The sequence below is a fragment of the Leuciscus leuciscus genome (genome assembly GCF_965113295.1).
Source record: "Leuciscus leuciscus genome assembly, chromosome: 20".
NCBI lineage: Eukaryota > Metazoa > Chordata > Actinopteri > Cypriniformes > Leuciscidae > Leuciscus > Leuciscus leuciscus.
In genome coordinates, this window is record NC_138744.1 from 38,366,076 (window position 1) to 38,386,075 (window position 20,000).

The 20,000-nt window shown below is 40.2% G+C and overlaps 2 protein-coding genes across 2 annotated transcripts in view; one reads left to right on the forward strand and one right to left on the reverse strand.

The window, feature by feature from the left end:
• The window catches only part of gnrhr3 (gonadotropin releasing hormone receptor 3), a 13,562-nt gene extending 9,349 nt beyond the window's left edge, over positions 1–4,213 (forward strand). Inside the window, exon 4 of the mRNA XM_082150119.1 lies at positions 3,450–4,213. Within this exon, the coding sequence (XP_082006245.1) occupies positions 3,450–3,814 (365 nt within the window). The 3' untranslated portion in view covers positions 3,815–4,213. The remainder of the gene's footprint in view (positions 1–3,449) is intronic.
• A 7,264-nt stretch (positions 4,214–11,477) lies between these two features.
• LOC309483961 (immunoglobulin superfamily DCC subclass member 3) overlaps positions 11,478–20,000 on the reverse strand; it is a 16,287-nt gene continuing 7,764 nt past the window's right edge. Inside the window, exons 8-14 of the mRNA XM_082150055.1 lie at positions 19,218–19,468; positions 18,971–19,135; positions 17,072–17,260; positions 16,444–16,560; positions 14,978–15,107; positions 13,312–13,420; positions 11,478–13,016 (exon numbers count right to left, since the gene is read on the reverse strand). Coding sequence (XP_082006181.1) covers positions 12,657–13,016; positions 13,312–13,420; positions 14,978–15,107; positions 16,444–16,560; positions 17,072–17,260; positions 18,971–19,135; positions 19,218–19,468 — 1,321 coding nt within the window. The 3' untranslated portion in view covers positions 11,478–12,656. The remainder of the gene's footprint in view (positions 13,017–13,311; positions 13,421–14,977; positions 15,108–16,443; positions 16,561–17,071; positions 17,261–18,970; positions 19,136–19,217; positions 19,469–20,000) is intronic.

A 20,000-nucleotide genomic window follows, 5' to 3' on the forward strand; every position in this document is an offset into this window, starting at 1 on the left:
TGGTCACAGGACAACCGGTCCCCCATCTTGGCTGCAGGAGGCTGCCGGGTTCTTCTTTTGTTAAGGCCCGCGTATTGCACACCTCCAGCGCATTGCTTTTCTGTCAGGGTGTGCTCCCTTAGCCTTGTCTCAACAGACTAACCACAAGGCAGTGGGGCTATTTACCCATAGCTGGGACAGTGGTTGACGGGCACCAGGGCGTGTCCACACAGTGTCTCTGGGACCCACTGCTGATCCGAGATCCCCTGTAGTTTAGCCTGGGATCTTATGATACCCAGTGTCCGTGTGTGGCCCTGAACAGGTACTACAGGAGTCTTGGTGGTGGAGAGGCTCTGTACTGGCAGGAGGAGGCTTACGGACTCTGCTCCTCTTTTCACCCTCTATCAAGAGGACTAGCCAGCGGCAACAGCTGTAAGCAGAGAGTAACAAGCCGAGAGAGTAACAAGCCGAGATGAGTAACAAGCCGAGAGAGTAACAAGCCGAGATGAGTAACAAGCCGAGAGAGTAATAAGCCGAGAGAGTAATAAGCCGAGAGAGTAACAAGCTGAGAGAGTAATAAGCCGAGAGAGTAACAAGCCGAGAGTAACAAGCCGAGAGTAACAAGCCGAGAGTAACAAGCCGAGAGTAACAAGCCGAGAGAGTAATAAGCCGAGAGAGTAATAAGCCGAGAGAGTAATAAGCCGAGAGAGTAATAAGCCGAGATGAGTAACAAGCCGAGAGAGTAATAAGCCGAGAGAGTAATAAGCCGAGAGAGTAACAAGCTGAGAGTAACAAGCCGAGAGAGTAACAAGCCGAGAGTAACAAGCCGAGAATAACAAGCCGAGAGTAACAAGCAGAGAGTAACCAGCCGAGAGTAACAAGCAGAGTAACAAGCCAAGAGAGTAACAAGCCAAGAGAGTAACAATCCGAGAGTAAGAAGCCGAGATAGTAACAAGCAGAGAGAGTAACAAGCGGAGAGTAACAAGCGGAGAGTAACAAGCAGAGAGTAACCAGCCGAGAGTAACAAGCCAAGAGAGTAACAAGCCGAGAATAATAAGCAGAGAGAGTAACAAGCCGAGAGAGTAACAAGCCGAGAGTAACAAGCCGAGAGTAACAAGCCGAGAGTAACAAGCAGAGAGAGTAACAAGCCGAGAGAGTAACAATCCAAGAGAGTGATAAGCAAAGAGAGTAACAAGCCGAGAGAGTAACAAGCCCAGAGAGTAACAAGCCAAGAGAGTAACAAGCCGAGAGAGTAACAATCCGAGAGAGTAACAAGCAGAGAGCACAGTGCGGCATGCAGCATGCACTAACTACCAGCACCGCTACACTACTGCACTAGACGCTTCACACACACCCTGTATATATATATATATATATACAGTGGGGAGAACAAGTATTTGATACACTGCCGATTTTGCAGGTTTTCCTACTTACAAAGCATGTAGAGGTCTGCAATTTTTATCATAGGTACACTTCAACTGTGAGAGACGGAATCTAAAACAAAAATCCAGAAAATCACATTGTATGATTTTTAAATAATTAATTTGCATTTTATTTATGACATAAGTATTTGATCACCTACCAACCAGTAACACAGACCTGTTAGTTTTTCTTTAAGAAGCCCTCCTGTTCTCCACTCATTACCTGTATTAACTGCACCGGTTTGAACTCGTTACCTGTATAAAAGACACCTGTCCACACACTCAATCAAACAGACTCCAACCTCTCCACAATTGCCAAGACCAGAGAGCTGTGTAAGGACATCAGGGATAAAATTGTAGACCTGCACAAGGCTGGGATGGGCTACAGGACAATAGGCAAGCAGCTTGGTGAGAAGGCAACAACTGCTGGCGCAATTATTAGAAAATGGAAGAAGTTCAAGATGACGGTCAATCTCCCTCGGCCTGGGGCACCATGCAAGATCTCACCTCGTGGGGCATCAATGATCATGAGGTAGGTGAGGGATCAGCCCAGAACTACACGGCAGGACCTGGTCAATGACCTGAAGAGAGCTGGGACCACAGTCTCAAAGAAAACCATTAGTAACACACTACGCCGTCATGGATTAAAATCCTGCAGCGCACGCAAGGTCCCCCTGCTCAAGCCAGCGCATGTTCAGGCCCGTCTGAAGTTTGCCAATGACCATCTGGATGATCCAGAGGAGGAATGGGAGAAGGTCATGTGGTCTGATGAGACAAAAATAGAGCTTTTTGGTCTAAACTCCACTCGTCGTGTTTGGAGGAAGAAGAAGGATGAGTACAACCCCAAGAACACCATCCCAACCGTGAAGCATGGAGGTGGAAACATCATTCTTTGGGGATACTTTTCTGCAAAGGGGACAGGACGACTGCACCGTATTGAGGGGAGGATGGATGGGGCCATGTATTGCGAGATCTTGGCCAACAACCTCCTTCCCTCAGTAAGAGCATTGAAGATGGGTCGTGGCTGGGTCTTCCAGCATGACAACGACCCGAAACACACAGCCAGGGCAACTAAGGAGTGGCTCCGTAAGAAGCATCTCAAGGTCCTGGAGTGGCCTAGCCAGTCTCCAGACCTGAACCCAATAGAAAATCTTTGGAGGGAGCTGAAAGTCCGTATTGCCCAGTGAAAGGCCCGAAACCTGAAGGATCTGGAGAAGGTCTGTATGGAGGAGTGGGCCACAATTCCTGCTGCAGTGTGTGCAAACCTGGTCAAGAACTACAGGAAACGTATGATTTCTGTCATTGCAAACAAAGGTTTCTGTACCAGATATTAAGTTCTGCTTTTCTGATGTATCAAATACTTATGTCATGCAATAAAATGCTAATTAATTACTTAAAAATCATACAATGTGATTTTCTGGATTTTTGTTTTAGATTCCGTCACTCACAGTTGAAGAGTACCTATGATAAAAATTACAGACTTCTACATGCTTTGTAAGTGGGAAAACCTGCAAAATCAGCAGTGTATCAAATACTTGTTCTCCCCACTGTATATATAAATATATATATATATATATATATATATATATATATATATATATATGAAGAGTTCAGATGCAAAAACCTCTAAATGCCATCTGAAATTTTCTTCTAGAATGATCATTTTTATCAAGCTCGTATATTTAATTTCAATAATTTCACTTAAATGGCAATTAATAGGTAATTTTCATTGCCATTTAAGTGAAATTACTGAACTTAAATATACGAGCTTCATAAAAATGATCATTCTAGGAGGAAATTTCAGATGGCATTTAGAGGTTTTTGCATCTGAACTCTTCATATATATATATATACTCACTCACTCTCACACTCAATCTAAATAGACATAAGTCATATTTATGGAACTCAAAGAGTCAAACGTTTTCATTCCTGTCACATGAAATATGAGTTTGATCTCTGATGTGTGTGTGTGTCCTCAGCGGGCAAGTCTCTCCGCTCTGATCTCTGATGTGTGTGTGTGTGTGTGTGTGTGTGTGTGTGTGTCCTCAGCGGGAGAGTCTCTCCGGCGCAGCGGCACAGACATGATCCCGAAGGCCAGGATGAAGACGCTGAAGATGACGGTGATCATCGTGGTGTCGTTCGTGGTGTGCTGGACGCCCTACTACCTGCTGGGCATCTGGTACTGGTTCCAGCCGGAGATGCTGAAGGTCACGCCCGAGTCCATCCATCACCTGCTCTTCGTGTTCGGGAACCTGAACACCTGCTGCGACCCGGTGATCTACGGCCTGTACACACCCTCCTTCCGCGCAGACCTCGCCCGCTGCTGCCGCACACGCACACACACACACTCGCCACGCTCTCTGGACCACCGGCTCTCGGCCCGACACGAGACCGACCCGCACAAGCCCACGTAACTATATCTTGAAAATGAAGTTGCGCTGGTCTTTCCTTCTCTATTGTGTCGTATATCCGAGTGAAACGCTTCTGGAACAAGAACAAATGTGGGAGGGGCTTGATTTTGTCTGTTGGGAATTTAGCCTTCGCAGGGAGTTTGATTGACAGGCGATCTGACCAATCATAATTCACCATCCACCGAATCCGCCATTTTTGTCCGACAAAGCAGTCCAGGAGAGTTAGTAGATTAACGTTGATGGATTTGAACTTGAAAAACGGTGTGTACTGACATCTTTCCACTACGTCACCCGTAGTGTTTCTGAAGAGCATTTTTGAAGCCGAAAGTGGGCGGAGCCGGCGGTCGCCATCTTGGCAGCGTCACTCCCGGATAAACGAAAATGTGCAGCGAGGAAGATTAGCTGAGGTGACGTGACGTTAACACACAGCAGACAAACGGCTAGTAGTGACATCAGCGGCAATCCACCTGTCACTCAAGTGGCCACGCCCTTAATTATGCAGAACTTTAAGGCTTAATATAATTTAAACGGATGAGTTATAAATAAATTCATGTGCACTGATTAAACCTTTAGAATAAATCAATGTTGACTCTAACGACTGCGATGGAGTGTGTTTATCACTCTTCATATCAAACGCGTCGGCCTTCACACTCTGACTCAGCGCCGCATGTTTCATAAAGAGCTGTAATGAAAAGAGCTCAGAGCAGATTTGCAGTGTTAGAATAACTTCACAGATTTCACAGCGTGGGTTTGTTATTAAAGAGTCAGCTGGACGTGCTGAAACGTGTCGAACACCTTCAGACTGTTGATCTGTGTATGTTTGCATACAGTGTGACTGGAATTATTGTTTGCAGTAAAACTCTATTCAGAATATATAAATCTTGACTGGCTTATAGATCCACTTTGCAGAAACGGCACTCAGACTCTCATTCTCAGTGTTTCTGTCTTGTTCTCCAGCTCAAATATCAAAACATTCTTAAATCAAGATACATTTACTGGAGAAGAAGCAACATTACTTGATAAGAAGTCTTATTTAATAAGAATTTGATCACAATTATTATAATGCATTTATGCCAAAAACAAGAACAAATATCTGTCAGTGGTGTCAAAAAAATAAAAATGAATTCAAAGGGAAAACAAGTGGATTTTTCTTAAAATTTCTTTAAAAGAAAGATTTCTTATGCCTTGTCATTTTTCTTCTCCAGTAAATGTGTCTTGATTTAAGAATGTTTCGATATTTGTGCTGGAAAACCAGACAGAAACACTGAGGAAGGAATTCATCTATCTGTCTGTGTAATTTCTCATAAAGTTATGACTTAAAGGTAACAGATTTAGGGACAGGTTTAGCGTGGAGTTCCTGAGAGACGCGTGATGCTCATGTGTGATGGATTGAATGGTTAAAGGGACTGACACTAAGAGCTTTCTGAGATCCTGAGAGAGCCAGTGCAGTTCTTCAGATCTGAATAATCCAAAGCCTCCTGGGAAGTTTATTCATGTTCAGTCAAGGTCAACATCATGGATCAAGGTGGAATTGCCGTTGATTTTGTTAACTCCCCTAAGTTAGATGGATAGATGGATAGATGGAAGGATAGATGGATGGATCATCCATCCATCTATCCATCCATCTATCCATCTATCCTTCCATCTATCCATCTATCCATCTATCTATCTATCTATCTATCAGGTGATTGGCTCGGAGAATGTTGGATGGATGGATGGGTGGATGGATGGATAGATAGATAGTTGAGTGTGAAGCAGTTTTCGGAGTTAGATCCATTTAAAGTGCTGAATTATGCATGAGGTCTGCAGTCAGAGACAAGGTCATGTGACAAGTGAAGACCCATTTCCATGGTAACACGGGCAGAACACCGGACTCATCCACGGGTCGAACCGCACTGGTCACTGACACTGACACACTGGTGCTGCTTTAATTATTCTTTCATCACTTTCTGTCTGACATTTTGGCCTGAACTGCAGAACTCAAACCATAAAAACACGTGCAAAGGTCAAATTTCTTATCCAGATAAAAAAATTATGAAATCATAGGTTTTATTTAACAGGGAAAACGGAGGTTCTTGTTTTTAAGGAATATTAAGATTGCATTTTCATGACATTTCAGCTCAAATTCTCATATGTAATGTGCATCACCAGGATCTTCTTGATCCCTATCAATCTGGTTTCCGATCTAAAAATCCCTAATGGCCTTGTCCTGTCTCATTATGCAGCTTCTGGCACTGTATCTGATTCTCATCACGTCATTTTCTCTGGTCTATAAGCATCATGGTAGTGCTCTTCCTTGGTTTGCATCCTATCTCACTGATAGGCGATTCTTCATTGCTGTGCATAACCTCAAATCCTCCACTCACTCTCAAGGTGTCCCTCAAGGCTCCGTTCTGGGACCTCTTCTTTTTTAATGTTTATTTGTTACCCCTTGTCATGCTGATGACCTGCACATGTTCACATCTGCTTGCTCCACTTCTATAGTCTTCCCATTGACACATTACATTTATTCCTTTACTAGATGTTTTTTTCCAAAGTGACTTTGTATCCTTAAGCGAGTGCAGAGAGATAAACAGAGGTGTGTAACGTGCCACTGCATTCTGGATCATTTGTAGAGGTTTAATTGTACATGTTGGAAGTCTAGCCAGAAGAGCATTGCAATAGTCCATGCTAGAAATGATCAGCATGCTCTGTTAGGAAAGGTCTGAGCGTCCTAATGTTGTGCAGTGAAGAACTGCATGGTTTGTCTTTGCAATGTGATCTTTAAAGGTCAGCTGATCATGAAGGATTATCACAAGATTCCTGGCTGAACTCGATGGAATTATCGTTGATTAACTTATCAACCGGTAAACTGGTGCTGTACTGACCCGAGTGGCTGGGAAGATGAGTAGGTAATGTTCTAATCATCCATGCCGACAGCTTGAGATTCGTGCAGATATTGTTGGATCATCTGGTTGAAAGGTAGTGTATATGGAGAAGAAGAAAGGTCCAAGAACTGAACCCTGAGGAACCCCATTTACCAGCTTATGTGATTTGGATGCCTCCCCTCCACAATCAACCTTGAAGGATTTCAATTAAACAAACATGAATTAAAGGCAGTGCAGCAAATTCAACATGATGTATTTTTTCATATTACAATGAGAATGAGTTTTTGTTGTATTACAGAAATTAGTATTATGGGCTTAATTTTCATGAAAACAATGGAAAAAAAGTCTTTAAAAAAACAGGCTTAATTTTCTTTATACTAAATATAATGATCTTTTATGTTTGATTCTGGATAAAAACATGAAATGAACGTTCCTGAGAGACTCAATATCTGCTAAAATCCCCAATAATGACAGCGAGCTAAGCTCCACAGAAACACAGATCTTCTGAACTGTGCATCATAAATACATTTTAAAATCAATTTTAAATGACAAGACAGTAAATCTGGTTATCTGATGTGACAGGCTGTCGGAAACACTGGAGCTTCTCAGAACTAATGCCTGCAGGAACATCTTTGCCCTCCGTCAGCAGATGCAGTTTCTATATTTAGTGTGGAGTGAACATGAGCTCTACAGAATTATGGCAGTCATAATTATGAGATAAAGAGTCAAAACTATGACATAAAAAGTCAAAATTATGACATACTAAGTCATAATTATGAGATAAAAGCTTTATCTCAATTATGAGATCAAAATGTGAAATGACACTAATTCATAATTATGATATAAAAAAATCTGAATTATGAGAGGAGTCAAAATTATGACATACTAATTCATAATTATTGAGATAAAAAGTCAAAATTATGAGATAAAATTTGTGAAGCAAACATGAGCTCTACAGAATTATGACAGTCATAATTATGAGAAAAAAAGTCAAAATTATGATATACTAAGTCAATTATGAGATAAAAGTTTAATCTTATAATTATGAGATAAAAATGTGAAACTATGACACTAATTCATAATTATGATATAAAAAATCTGAATTATGAGTAAAAATGATGACATGCTAATACATAATTATGAGAGAAAGAGCTGAAATTATGAGATCAAATTTGTGAAGCGAACATGAGCTCTACAGAATTATGACATTCATAATTATGATATAAAAAATCCGAATTTTGAGGTCAAAATTTACATATTCATAATTATGAGCTAAAAATTAGAAATTATGACACTAATTCATAATTATGATATAATAAAATGTATTTTTAAATTAAATTAAATAATAAGAATTATTAGATAAAAAAAGTCATAATTAATACCCAATGTGGTTTTATATAAAAAAAAAATATAAAAAAAAACCTTCTCTAACAATCTTCTCTAGCCATTTTCTAACCTGTTCATGAGATCTCCAGCACACCAGTCATCAGTAGAGGTCAGTCTGAATAGCTCCCACTCTAGCTTTGGTATGTTTTCTTCATTCTCAGCTCCTATTATTAGTGGGGTACCTCAGGGTTCTATAGTGGGCCCGCTTCTTTTTAACTTGTATATGCTTCTGCTTGGGAGTATTATTAGGAATTTTCAATTTTTCTTTGTCTCCCTGAAATTAAGAGGTGATGTCAATGAGCTCGGTAATAATTTCCCTTCAATTTCATCTCAGGTAAGAATTCTTGGTGGACTTAAAGTCCCCCTGTGGTGAAAATCCAGCTTTTAATGTTGTTTAAACTTTATATGTCTATGTGGTGTTTTTAATATGCTTTAAGACAAACCATGTGTAAATTCATAAGTCGACACCATTGCTGAGTATTTCCTCCTTAAAACTGCAGTGAACCAAAGACAGTCTCAAAAACACAGTTTGAAATCGCTGGTGTTTCTGAGATATTTTAAGCCATGAAGAAATTTTGCTTAAAGGAAAAAATGCTTAAATATGTCATTTTTCTGATCAAAGATGAGTTTTAAGGGATAAAACTATTGACTACAGGGGGACTTTAAATAAATGTTGTTGTTAAGAATAGTTTTTATCAATTGCAAATTATTTCTAAACTTAAAACATTTATGTATTTTCAGGATTTCACGACTAGACTATTGAAATTCACTTTATTGTGGTCTTCCTCATTCATCCCTTTCACACAATGGTTTTAAAATGCGGAAACAAGGGAGATTTGAGGGAATTTTCAATTAATAATGATTTTTGTCCGTCTCATACACAAAGTTAGAAATCAAATATTTAATTTGGTGAGCTCAGAATATCAATAGGCTACGAGTTAAAGAGATTGTGGTTTATATTACTTCTGGTTCAGTTGTCTATTAGAAATAGAAGGTCATGTGCATTTGGATTGTGGGATACAACTTTACTCAGAATTAATACTGGAGAAATAGTGCAAATAATAAATCGCATGCAATTCTGAACAGAAATAATGAAACACGTAACATAACGTTCTACTTAACGCTGTTTTATTTGGCAAAGAGGTTCATTACAACCGACTGAAGGAAGAGAAACAGAAGAGACGTCAGCTGAGAAACTCACGATGACTTCTGTGCCGTACAGTATTAGATCTGACGGGTTTTCTTGCAGTCGACTCGTGAGTTTCAGAGTCACAACAGGTTAAAGCTACAGGAGCGTTCGGTTCTGACAAACAGCCGAAGGGAAAAGAACAATCCGGGAGGTTAAAGCATCACTTCTCTCATTGGTACAAGCATTCAAAATCAGCATCTACTCGTCTAAACAATTTATCCTAAACCTCAGACATGTTGAGCAATCCATCACATATAAACATTTCAACATCCAGAATATATAAGGGTTCATTAGATCCTAAAGCAGCAAACAGAGATCGACCAACGACATTTCAGAGTCTCAGGCCTTTTCTTTAACAATAACGCTTAAATCTATGGAAGCTCATTTCCGGCAGGGAATAATCATAGAAAAAAAAGCTAATTGCAACTTTTTATGTCACAATTCGGACCTTTTTTCTGGCAATTCTGAGTTTATAATTCACAATTGCAAAAAATATTCAGAATTAGTCGCAATTCGCTTTTTCTTTTTTTTATTCCATGGGGAAACGAGCTTCCGTAAAAATCACATCTGGAATGGCTGTAAATGTATTTTCACGCTGGTGATCCTTATAAAAATTAGGAATTTTTCTTTGCAATCAACAATCTACTCGCTTTTAACTCTCAAATTTCTAACATTTTCTTTTTAATTCTACATAAAGAGAGAAGAAATCAAATTTAAAAAAGACTTAATGTAATCAAAAGAACAGCGACAATATGAATATAAGAATAACATTAAAGAACAATCGTACATCTATTTTGGCAATTTTTCCCAAATCAAGCAGAAAAAGAACTTTTCATCGTGGGAAAATGAATCAAAGGAAAGTTCTACAAGAGAACAGAAGTTTCGTCTTAAATTTGGCCTCGGTTTCAAATCTTGTTGCTTTATTTTAGTTTTTACATTTTGGTTTCATTGCGTTTGTTCTAGACAACAAGAATCAGAGGCCTAAAGGTTAAAGACTTTTCATGTGAATCTAGAATGTGTTATTTTGGCAACTAATCGAACAGTGAAGAGCAGTTCACATGTGTTAGTTAACACACACACACACACACACACACACACACACACACACACTCATATCAAGCTGGTTTGGGGTTTGTTCATGTGCTTTAGAGGAAGAACCGAGGTATTTGGTCTCATAAACACGATCACTAACCGTTATTTGGCAAGTTCAGCTTCAACATTACAAAGATAGAAGCAGATCTTATTTTCTGGTTTCAACATATGAAAATATATTCGATATCTGCTAGTCGTTATTAGTTATAATTTCTAGAATAGAATCTGTGTCTTTGAGGTAATCATCATCATGTTCTGAGCTTGAGCTAATGAGTGACGTCAGTGTCTGGAGCGTTTGGCTTTGGTTAATGGTCAGTTTTCTGGTTTAATCATCATCAGTTATGGAAGCCCATTTCAAAAAGTCATGCTTTGGTATATTATAATTATGACATTAAAAAGCATAAAAAATCATGATATACTTAAGTCAATAATTATGAGATAAAAAGTCAAAACTATGACATAAGTCAAAATTATGACAGTCATAATTATGAGATAAAATCTCAAGATAAAGTCAAAATTATGACATACTTAGTCATAATTATGAGATAAAATCTCAAGATAAAAAGTCAAAATTATGACATACTAATTCATAATTATAAGATAAAAAGTAAAAATTATGAGATAAAAACAGAATTATGACAGTCATAATGATGAGATAAAAAGTCAAAACTATAACATACTAATAAGTCAATTATAAGCAAAAAACTTTATCTCATAATTATGAGATAAAAAGTAGAATTTATGACACTACATCATAATTGATATTTTAAAAAATCTGAATTATGAGATCATTCAAAATTATGACACTAAAACATAATTGTGAGATAAAAAACCCAGAATTATGAGATGTCAAAATTATGAGACACTAATTATGAAATAAAAGCTTTATCTCATAATTATGACTTTTTAGCTCATAATTATGACTACTACATTTTGGAATTACGAGATAAAAAGTTATGTCATATACCAATTTTGATTCTGACAAAAACTATGGCATAAAAAGAACATAATGACTTAGTATGTTCATTGAATTGTATTAAAAGTTGGAATTATTACATACTAAATTATGAGAAGTCAAACTTTTGACAGTAAGTCAATTATAATGTAAAAACTTGAAACTGTGAGAAAAAGGTTGCTTTTTAATCTCAATTAAAAAATTTTAATCTCATATTTATGAGTTAGTATGTAATATTTTTACTTATCTCAAAATTTTGCCTTTTTATGTCATAATTATGATTTACCAAAGCATGACTGTTTTTTCATGTGTGTCGGAAACGGGCTTCAATGCTCAGACCAACACGACTGAGAGGAAACAGTGTTTGTGGATCACTGTGAAGAAAGGAAAGAGAAGCAGAAGATCTTTGGACGTCCCTCAACTTTCACAGAAGCTTCTTCTGCCGCTTCAACACACAAATCTGAGAAAGAGTCTCGTAAAACATCAACAGTTCCGGCAGAGGTCAAACTCTCACTGGCATCGGCTCGGGCCCGAGGAGGACCCGTTTGAAGACGCCAGTGTTTGAGGTAGGCTGTTTTCCCAGGCTCTTTGGATGGAGTGGGAGGGGCTTAGGGGAGTGGGTGGAGTCTTCAGCTGCACACAGGCTAATGCGGCGAATAATTAATGAGCAATCACACGACACACACACTCATTACATCCACACACTAACTATTCATCTGTTCAGTCACACAGAACACGCATTTTTGGTTTAACAGGATAAAGTTCAATTTGTTATTCTAGTAGACGCGTCACGTTAGTGACATTAATGAAGTTTGAGATTTGTTTCCTCTTCCTAATATTTGGAATGAGAGTTTAAATGGAGCTCTGATGTGGTTTAAGTCGACAGACAGTTCTGTTCCAATCCCATACTGAACATCATGAGCTGTCATTAAAGCACCTCGTTTACAGGATTATAAAGCAGCGTCACGTGTGTGTGTGTGTTTCCTTTACATTCATTTATCCACTGCATTCAAGCTATATCAGTTCATGCATTCCCTGGGAATCAAACCCACAATCTTCATATTTCTCTACTGCAGTCCTAGAAAGCACAAAGTCGAGGGAGTGTGGATTATAAATGAAAATATAGTGAAAGATGCCTATAAAAGATGGATGTCTAACTCCTAATCGGTCTCTTATGATGGTTATGATGGTCATGATGCTGCCTATGAAGCTCACTAGGGTTTGGAACAGATGCTGTGTGTCGTTCGTCATCAGAGGCACTAAACGGATGTTGTGTGTGACTGAGTTCAGTTGTGTAAGGCTTTGGTGAGAGAGACTCGGTCAATGTGCAGCTGAAGGGGGTGGGGGGGTGGTACTTCATCCGGTGCCAGTGCCAGTACTGGTTCCGGTACCAGTTCCGATGCCAGTGCCAGTTCCAGTACCAATGCCAATGCCAGTGCCTGTTCCAGTGCCAATTCCGGTACCAGTTCTGGTGCCAGTGCCAGTTACTGTACTGGTTCCAGTTCCAGTTCTGGTGCCAGTGCCAGTTACAGTACTGGTTCCAGTTCCAGTGCTGGTTCCAGTTCCAGTTCTGGTGCCAGTGCCAGTTACAGAGCTGGTTCCAGTTCCAGTGCTGGTTCCGGTGCCAGTGCTAATGCCAGTGTCTGCCGGGCTGAGAGGTTGTGGTTCGATCATCACCCGACACTGAGGAACCGCTGCCTGACGCTCTACACCAGCCTGAGGAACACCAGAGTTCATTACATATGAGATTTAATGACATATGAGTGTGTGTGTGATTTATTCTTAAATGTTTTTATTCTATAATAAAACTATTCTTTCAGCTTAGGTTTGTTAGTTTAGGTTGTCATTTGTGCGGGGCTTTGGATCTGCTGAATGAATAACTGTAAACAATTTGTGTAGTCACTAGCTTTATATAAGAACAACAGAAGTCTGTCATATGTGTCATTTACTGTACACACCCATGCTGTAATTAATCTCCATAACCTGGTGTTGATTATTGTGATGTGTTTACCTGTGGCATGAGCTCAATTGCGTCAGTCGTGCGGATGGTGGCGTCTTTAGCAGCGGCTTGACCTCCTGACAGACTCCAGTTACCCGGAGAACCTTTCTGACAGAAGAAACTACACACACACACACACACACACACACACACACACACACACACACACACACACACACACAGCCAGCACTCATTAACCAGAACATCTCAAACACAACAGAGTTTAAGAGACACTTCATATTCAGTGACATTATTGATCTGACTGCACTGACACTATCAGAGAACAGAACTTGATCTGAATAGTGACTCTCTCTTCTTCTGTAGAGCTGCTTCACTCCTGACTCTAAGTCTGTATCATATTTGATGGAAGTTTCATCAGTGATTCAGTTATTCTCCTGTTTATTACAGTGAAGCTGCTCACAGTAATAAACACAGAGTCAGAACACTGGCAGAAAATCTCAGCTGTGTGCAGCGTTGCGGAAAGTAACTTTTAAAAGTAATGCATTACAATATTGCGTTACTCCCCAAAAAAGTAACTAATTGTGTTACTTATTATGAAAAGTAATGCGTTACATTACTTTTGCGTTACTTTTTCTCACCTGGGCTGGGCTTGCTTGTTTGTTTTTAATAACAAAACAAAAAAAGTTATATTTTTGGCAAATGTTAAGGCCCTTTCACACCAAAAGTGAAGTGAATAATCTTAATAATCTAATCCTCAGCCTGAAGGAAATGCATGTTTACTCCTGTACAGTAGAGGTAGAGTACAGTTGTGTACAGTACAGCAGTGTACAGTACAGTAGAGGTAGAGAACAGTACATTGGAGTACAGTAGAGTACAGTATTGTAGAGTAGAGTACAGTCCAGTATTGTACAGTAGAGTACAGTAGAGGTAGAGTACAGTACAGTATTGTACAGTAGAGGGCGCCACTCAAACAAACATTTCAGCTGCTGCTGTTCTGGATTAAAGAATCTAATCTAATCTAAAGTAATTTTTGCTTATTAGTATGGTTGAATTATATCATTGAAGGTCAGCAGCAAAGACATTGGTTAATAAAGTGAGATTAAATACATAAAGTATATTTGAAGACCTCAAAAGCCTCTAAAAGCCACCAATGTCAAAAATGAGATAATAATATTGAGTGAATGCTCTCCGCACATAGTATACGTTCATCAAATACTTTCACATCAAACTCACTAAATCCCAGCCTCAGCCCATTCAGAAATGTCGGTACTTAGGTAGAAACCTATACGTAGGAGCCTGATGAAAATGTTAATATTATAGAAAAACGTTAGACGGACTTGGAGGCTTTTGCACCTGAAGTCTTCATTTGTGTAATTTAATATATAGTCAATTATAAAAGTTTTGCGGAAAATTCTGAGATTGCATTTTACTGTTTTTATTCATTTTGAGGAATACTGTATGTTTTCATGCAAGTGAGACGAGTAAATGCATGTTCATATGAACAGGAGAGAGGAGAACTGTCAGCCAATAAATGTGAAAAAGTAACTAGCGTTACTTATTTGAAAATGTAACAGGTATTTTGTTGTAAATTGAAAAAGTAATGTGTTACTTTACTAGTTACTTGAAAAAGTAATCTGATTACGTAACTCAAGTTACTTGTAATGAGTTTCCCCCAACACTGGTTGTGAGTGTGTGATGGGATAAGAGCCGGACGCACCTGTGCCGGTATCCGAACATCAGGAAGAGAGCGCAGAATATAATGCAGGCCATGCTGATGTGGATCCCGATCACGAGTCCTGTCATGGAGCTCTCGCTATCCTGACGACAGTTACATAGACTCTGTCCTGCTGACAACACAGACACACACACCCCTTCAGCTGTACAGTACACATCATCTGCCGGCTACACTTTTATAAAAATAGCATGCAAAATTATAAACATTTCAAAAACACAAGTACGTAACATCAATGGCTGCATTATGTCGCAGATTTCCTTTAGCGAGTGGCGTTCAGTCATCTTGACAGTTGAAAAATGTCTCAGTTTGGTCAAACACTCGCACTAGAAATGAAAGGTCGAGTCAAGCGCTTTGCATTGTGGGAGTACAGTAGTCAGTTTACAGTGTGTTCTGTTGTGGGTGAACAAGTTTATTTCACAAAACATATTGTTTCAAAAGCAGTATTTCTTATTCAAAAATGCTATTTTATCTACTAGATCATGATTATTTTTAAAATGCTAGTTTATTAAAGGTATAGCGGAGGATCTTTCCAAATTTTAGATAAGACCCGCCCTGATTGATTGATTCACCAGAATGATTGACAATTAGGAGGACCAATAGTATAGGTTACCCACCAGGAAGTAAAACATCCTCCGCTATACCTTTAACTATAATGCTAAGAGTATATATTTTTTTTTCTCTACAATGTTTTTCTATAATGAAAATGCAGTAGATCGTCTGGTTTTAATTACAGGAAGATTTCATAAAAGTATGCAGAAACAGTATGAGCGGTGCACATATCTCCTGTAGTTCTGAAGGGAAGTGCACTGATGAGCATGACACTTATGGAATGCCAAAGCTTACATAATAATAAATAAATAAATATACAAATAAATAAATAAATGTAGACATAAATACATATATACATAAATAAATGTGAAAATAAATACGTCAAATGAAAAAATAAATGTGGAAAAAATACAATTATACATAAATACAAAAATAAAAGTATATAAATACTCATATATATATATTTTTTTTTTTTTTACATTTCATTGTATATTTATTATTTATGTATTTTATTCATATATTTATGTATGTATGTATGTATTTATTTATTTATTTATTATTGTTATTATTATTATTGTCATCTTTGGCATTCCATAGACACTGACTGTGAGCGACTGAACATGTGCACACTGACGCTCTGCCTCCATCTAGTGTGTTTGACGTTACACTGCAAGAGGTTAAGATTTACACTTCAGAACTTCTACTAGCCAAAGGTAATACATCAGAAATTACCAGATGATCAGTCACAGCTTACATTTAAAATATTTAAAATGCAAATATCCAGTATGTAATCCAATTCTGAATTAAGTCACTTTCATTGTTTGTGGATGAATCATTTACATGATTTTTTTTACCCATATTTTACATGTTAATTTCAAACCCTGAATATGAAGCATCACCTGCTGCATCTTTCCCGCTCTTTTCAGCCTCAGTCAATGAGACGAGTCGCTTGTTGACGATGCTGTCACCATTCCCATTAAAGGCAATGAGCTGGATCTCATACACAGCTGCGGCTTCTGCAACACACAAACACACACTGATGGTGAGACACTGCTGCTCTTGTGCATGCGTGAGTGTGTGTGAATGCGTGAGTGTGTGCGTATGTGTGTGTGAATGTGTGAGTGAATGCGTGAGTGTGTGAGTGTGTATGCATGTGTGAGTGAGTGTGTGTGTGTGTGCATGCATGCGAGAGTGTGCGTATGCGTGTGCATGCATGAGTGCGTGTGTGCGCGTATGCATACATCAGTGTGTGTATGCATGCTTGAGTGTGTGCGTGAGTGATTATGCATGCTTGAGTGTGTGCGTGCGTGTATGTATGTATGCATGCGTGAGTGTGTGTGTGTGTATGCGTGAGTGTGTGTATGCATGCGTCAGTGTGTGTGTGTATGCGTGTGTGTGTGCATGCATGCGTGAGTGTGTGTATGCATGCAACAGTGTGTGTACGCATGCGTCAGTGTGTGTATGCATGCGTGAGTGTGTGAATGCATGCGTGAGTGTGTGTATGCATGAGTGAGTGTGTGCACTGACCCAGGTTAGAGATGGTGTGTGTGTTTATCTGTGCAGGAAAACGCTCCTCATGTCCAAACTCTTGTTGCGGCAGCATTCGATGAGACAGTTTATATCCCTCCACACGACCTGCTTTAACAGGCAGATCCCAGAACACCTGCATCGCTGTGCTGTTCAGAACCTTTGTGAAGAAACTCGGCATTGTGGGAACTGAGAGACAGAGTTAACAGAATTAGTGCATGTGATTAGTAAGTGTGCAGAACAAGTATTACCATAGTGCTTTGGACAAGTAGCAGGATAAACTGAGTAAATACTATAGTACAGCGGTTCTTTTGTTTTCTGACTTGAAGGCCCTATGTCGCCCAACACAGTTCACAGAACGCATACACTCACTCACGCATGCATACACTCACTCACTCACTCACTCACTCACTCACTCACTCACTCACTCACTCACTCACTCAAGCATGCACACACACACTCACTCACTCACTCACTCACTCACTCACGCATGCATACACTCACTCACTCACTCACTCACTCTCACACTCACTCACTCTCACACTCACTCACTCTCACACTCACTCACTCTCACACTCACTCACTCTCACACTCACTCACTCACTCACCCACTCACGCATGCATACACTCACTCTCACACTCACTCACTCTCACACTCACTCACTCACTCACTCATGCATGCATACACTCACTCACGCATACATACACTCACTCACTCTCACACTCACTCGCACACTCACTCACTAACGCATGCATACACTCATTCACTCACACTCACTCACTCACGCATGCATACACTCACTCACTCACTCACGCATACACTCACTCACGCATGCATGCACTCACTCACTCACTCGCACATGCATACACTCACTCACTCACTCACTCACTCACTCACTCACTCACTCACTCACTCACTCACTCACTCACTCACTCAAGCATGCACACACTCACTCACTCACTCACTCGCACATGCATACACTCACTCACTCACTCACTCACTCAAGCATGCACACACTCACTCACTCACTCATTCACTCACTCACTCACTCACGCATGCATGCATACACTCACTCACTCACTCTCACACTCACTCACTCTCACACTCACTCACTCACGCATGCATACACTCACTCTCACACTCACTCACTCTCACACTCACTCACTCATGCATGCATACTCACTCACGCATGCATACACTCACTCACTCTCACACTCACTCTCACACTCACTCGCACACTCACTCGCACACTCACTCACTAACGCATGCATACACTCATTCACTCACACTCACTCACTCACGCATGCATACACTCACTCACTCACTCACGCATACACTCACTCACGCATGCATGCACTCACTCACTCACTCGCGTATGCATACACTCACTCACTCACTCACTCGCACATGCATACACTCACTCACTCACTCGCGCATGCATACACTCACTCACTCACTCGCACATGCATACACTCACTCACTCACTCACTCACTCGCGTATGCATACACTCACTCACTCGCACATGCATACACTCACTCACTCACTCGCGCATGCATACACTCACTCACTCACTCACTCGCACATGCATACACTCACTCACTCACTCGCGCATGCATACACTCACTCACTCACTCACTCACTCGCGCATGCATACACTCAATCACTCACTCGCGCATACACTCACCCCCTCGCGTATGCATATACTCACTCACTCACTCGCGCATGCATGCATACACTCAATCACTCACTCGCGCATACACTCACCCCCTCGCGTATGCATATACTCACTCACTCGCGCATGCATACACTCACTCACTCACTCGCGCATGCATGCATACACTCACTGGCGTTGAATCATCTGTCAGTCATGTGTGTGTTTATGTGTGTAAACTCTTACCGGCCCCGTGTGTGGTGGCGATGACGCTTCTCGACTGCTGACTGGCTCCCAGCGGCGAATACGCTTTGACGTAGATAGAGAAGGTGGTGGAGGCTTCCAGGTTAGTGAAGTCGTGCTGAAACGTGTCTTTGCTCACGGCTTCCTGAAGCTCACTGCTGTCCGGCTCTGAAAACACACACGCATCATTCATCAGTTTAGATCCTCAACCGTCTGATAAACACAGCTTTCGGTTGGTTTCTCTTCTCACCGCCCAGTTTGCGTATATGCAGCACGTATCCGATGATGCCATCGCTGACGTGTGGCTCTGGCTGCTGCCAGCGGATCCGTAGGGAACTGGTGGACAGTGGTGTGGCCGTCAGGTCCTGAGGGGCTTCTGGGAACTGGGTGGACTGGGAAACGGCGAGGCGAGCGCTGGCCTGGTTGGTTCCTGCACTGTTCTCCGCGATACACTGATAAATGGCCTCGTCTTCAGCCGTGATGCGCGTCACAGCCAGAGTACTGCAGGTCAACACACACACACACACACACACACACACACACACACACACACACACACACACACACACACACACACACACTCGTTTCATTGACATCTTTATCCCTGTGAGGCTCTAAATGATCTGATAAACCTGTCAATCTCCTGCAGTCTCTGATTGATCGTTTTCACTCTTTTATCAAGTAAAAGTCTTTTAGTGTAATTGTACGAGCGTCCTCCTTCAGCTCGAGCTTCACGAGTCTTTCTGTGTCAAATCTGCTCTGATTTTATCAAGGAAACGCAAGAATAACTTTGATATTGTTAGTAATATTTCAGCTGGACTGAAGCAGCTTTACTTGATTATCATTACTTATTATTATAAAATTCAATATCAAATATGATCATTTTATTTTAAACAATTTACATTATAAGCGTCAGAATCAGCATCTGCATCAAACTGCACATTTTTGCTCTGAATAAAATGAGTCATATGAGTCATAAAAGCCTGATGTAGCAAAGAAAACACATGAAAACATTTGTATATTCCATCTAAAG